General features: G+C 49.2%; 1 protein-coding gene across 1 annotated transcript in view; it reads left to right on the forward strand.

Annotated features, from left to right (window-relative positions):
• The first annotated feature begins 788 nt into the window (after positions 1-788).
• Positions 789-2,702, forward strand: part of LOC145407390 (regulator of G-protein signaling 21-like) — a 105,028-nt gene continuing 103,114 nt past the window's right edge. The window contains exon 1 of the mRNA XM_080278326.1: positions 789-1,030. Within this exon, the coding sequence (XP_080134452.1) occupies positions 860-1,030 (171 nt within the window). The 5' untranslated portion in view covers positions 789-859. The remainder of the gene's footprint in view (positions 1,031-2,702) is intronic.

Below are 2,702 nucleotides of genomic sequence, written 5' to 3' on the forward strand. Positions count from 1 at the left end.
ACCAAGAGAAGAATTGAGAGCAGTTTACAAGGAGTAGAAACCTGTGAACACGAGAAACATAAGTGAATTTGACGTTAAACTAAAAAGGCAATTATCTGACTTCTTGGTAATATCGATATAATCAAAATCTGAATTTATTCCCATATTTTTCAAATCATCTGTCTTGATAAGTTCTAACCGAAAGTGGATTTAAATCGCCACCAAACGTACAGAAAAACACAGTAGAGAAGACGAGTGAAGTCAGATAGTCACCTGACTTACGCAAAACTCCACCAAACATACGCCAGTTCCACCAAACTTACAGAAAACCCCCCACACATACACAGAACCTCACCAAACAGACGCCAATCTCACCAGACTTACCACAAAACTCACCAAACATACGCAGATTTCCACCACACTTAGCAGAACCCCACCAAACACACAGAACCCCACCAAACACACACAGAACCCCATCAAACATACACAGAACCCCACCAAACATACTTAGAATCCCACCAAATTCACGCCGAGTCCCAGCATGTCGTTACGCAAGTCCCTGCGGCGTAGTCTGCGTTCGAGCTACAAGGTGAAATCATCGGACGAAGGGGGCCAAGTGAAGACCGATGCCAGCACGTCCTCCCCCGCCAAGATGGCCTCGTCCACGTCAACCACGGAGCAGTCCAAGAGCGCGGCGGAGGGCGGGGGGGTCACGCTGGAGGCCTCTAATAGCAGTTTTGAGAGCCACGAGGACATCATAGCCACGGGGGCGTATCATAGTTCGGAAAGTGAGGATGACTTGATAGAGATGGAGAGGCAGGATGAGGCGGCGTGTCCGGATAGCGCGCTGTATGAATTCATCTTCCGTGCCTGCGCCCTGATGGCCCTGGAAAATGATGAACTGAAGCAGATGATTGAGCAGCAGCAGGCACAGAAGCAGGAGGTGGAGCAGGAGCTAGAGCAGGAAGCAGAAGGGCGAAGGCAGAGTGACGCAGGCGCCCTTGTTAAGCAGGACGCAGAGGGAAGCAGGAAGAAGAGCAAGAAGCAGAAGGTGAGTAGTATCTCCCTAACCCCTCCTCCTTAGCGATTTATTTTTGGATATGGGTGGTGACGTGGTTCATATTCTCGTCTGCTAAAGGAAGCTGCTTAACACTTCATCCTTAGCTGTTTATTTTTGAATAGGGATGGTTAATATCCTTTTGTAGTGTGTGTGTGTGTGTGTGTGTGTTCAGTATCCAAATAATATCCTTTTGTACGATATTTAGTGTGTGTGTGTGTGTGTGTGTGTGTGTGTGTGTGTGTGTGTGTGTGTGTGCAATATATCCAAACAAGTGTCGTCTAAATGCCCTAAATTAACATGTATTAATAAATTACCCAGTCATTAACGTCTGCTAATGACCCGTGTGCTCATTAGCCTGGGGGATGCCGTAACGCTTTCCCCTGTGTGACTTATTCTGGCCTGGCACCTTTAATGGGTCTTGCAGGTAATATTAGGTTTGGGTGTATCAGTATTGCCATCTCCTTCACTTCTGATTTCAATTTCCACCTCTCTCTCTCTCTCTCTCTCTCTCTCTCTCTCTATCCCTCCCTCTTCCTTCTCTCCCTCTCCTCTCCCCTCCCCCTTCTTGTCTCCCCTCCTCCTCCACCTCCTCTCCCCTTCGCTTCCCTTTCCTCTCCCCTTTCCCTCTCCTCTCCCCTCTCCCTTTCCTCACCCCCTCCACCTTTTTTCCCTCTTCCTCCTCTCTCCTCTCCCCCCTCCTTTTTCTCATCCCCTCATCTCCCCCCCTTACCTCTCTCTCTCTCTCCCTCTCCTCTCCTCTCCTCTCCTCTCCTCCTCTCACTCTCCTCTCCTCTCATTCTCACTGTCCTCCTCCTCCTTCACTTTCCACGTCCCTCCTTCCTTCTTACGTCTTGTTCCTCTTCCTCCTCTTGCTGTTGTTTTTCTTCCTAATTGCCCAACTCTTTCCTCTTCTTCCCCTTCCTCCTCCTCTTTCTTCGCCTCCACTCCTCTTCTACCTCCATGATACTCCTGCTTTCTTCTTTCCTCCTCCTCCTCCTTCCTTCTTTCCTCATCTTGTCTTTGTTATTTTACTCTCTCTCTTTCCTCATTTCCTCTCTCTCTCTCTCCATTTGTTTCTCTTTCCTCCTTTTTTCCCTCCCTGTATTTCCTTCTTTCATCTTAAATCATCACCATCTTCATTTTTTTTTTCTCCTCCTCCTCCTCCTCCTCCCTCATCTCCTCCTCCTCTTCCTTCGTCCTTCTCCTCCTTCTTCTTCATCCATCATCTTCTCCCTCACATCTTCTACTTCTCTTCACCTCTTCCTCCTCCTTCGCCCTTCTCCTCCTCCTCCTTCTTTTTCCTCTTCCTCCTCCATCATATCTCCTCGTCCTTCTGCTCCTCCTGCTCCTTTTTCTTCGTCTTTCCCCTCCTTCATATCTCCTCCTCCTTCTTCGTCTTTCTCCTCCTCCTCCTCCTTCTTCGTCTTTCTCCTCCTCCTCCTCCTCCTCCTCCTTTTTCTTCGTCCTTCATATCTCCTCCTCTTCCATCGTCTTTCTCCTCCTCCTCCTTTTTCTTCGTCCTTCTCCCCCTTCACATCTCTCCCTCCTCCTTCGTCCTTCTTGACATCACCAATCTCCTCCCCTCTCCCCTCTCCCCTCCTACCCCTCTCCCCTCCTACCCCTCTCCCCTCCCCTCCTCTCCCCCATCGGTACGTTTGATGTG

The sequence above is a fragment of the Coenobita brevimanus genome, chromosome 73, assembly GCF_032717465.1.
Source record: "Coenobita brevimanus isolate Jiangsu-jjx chromosome 73, ASM3271746v2, whole genome shotgun sequence".
Lineage (NCBI taxonomy): Eukaryota > Metazoa > Arthropoda > Malacostraca > Decapoda > Coenobitidae > Coenobita > Coenobita brevimanus.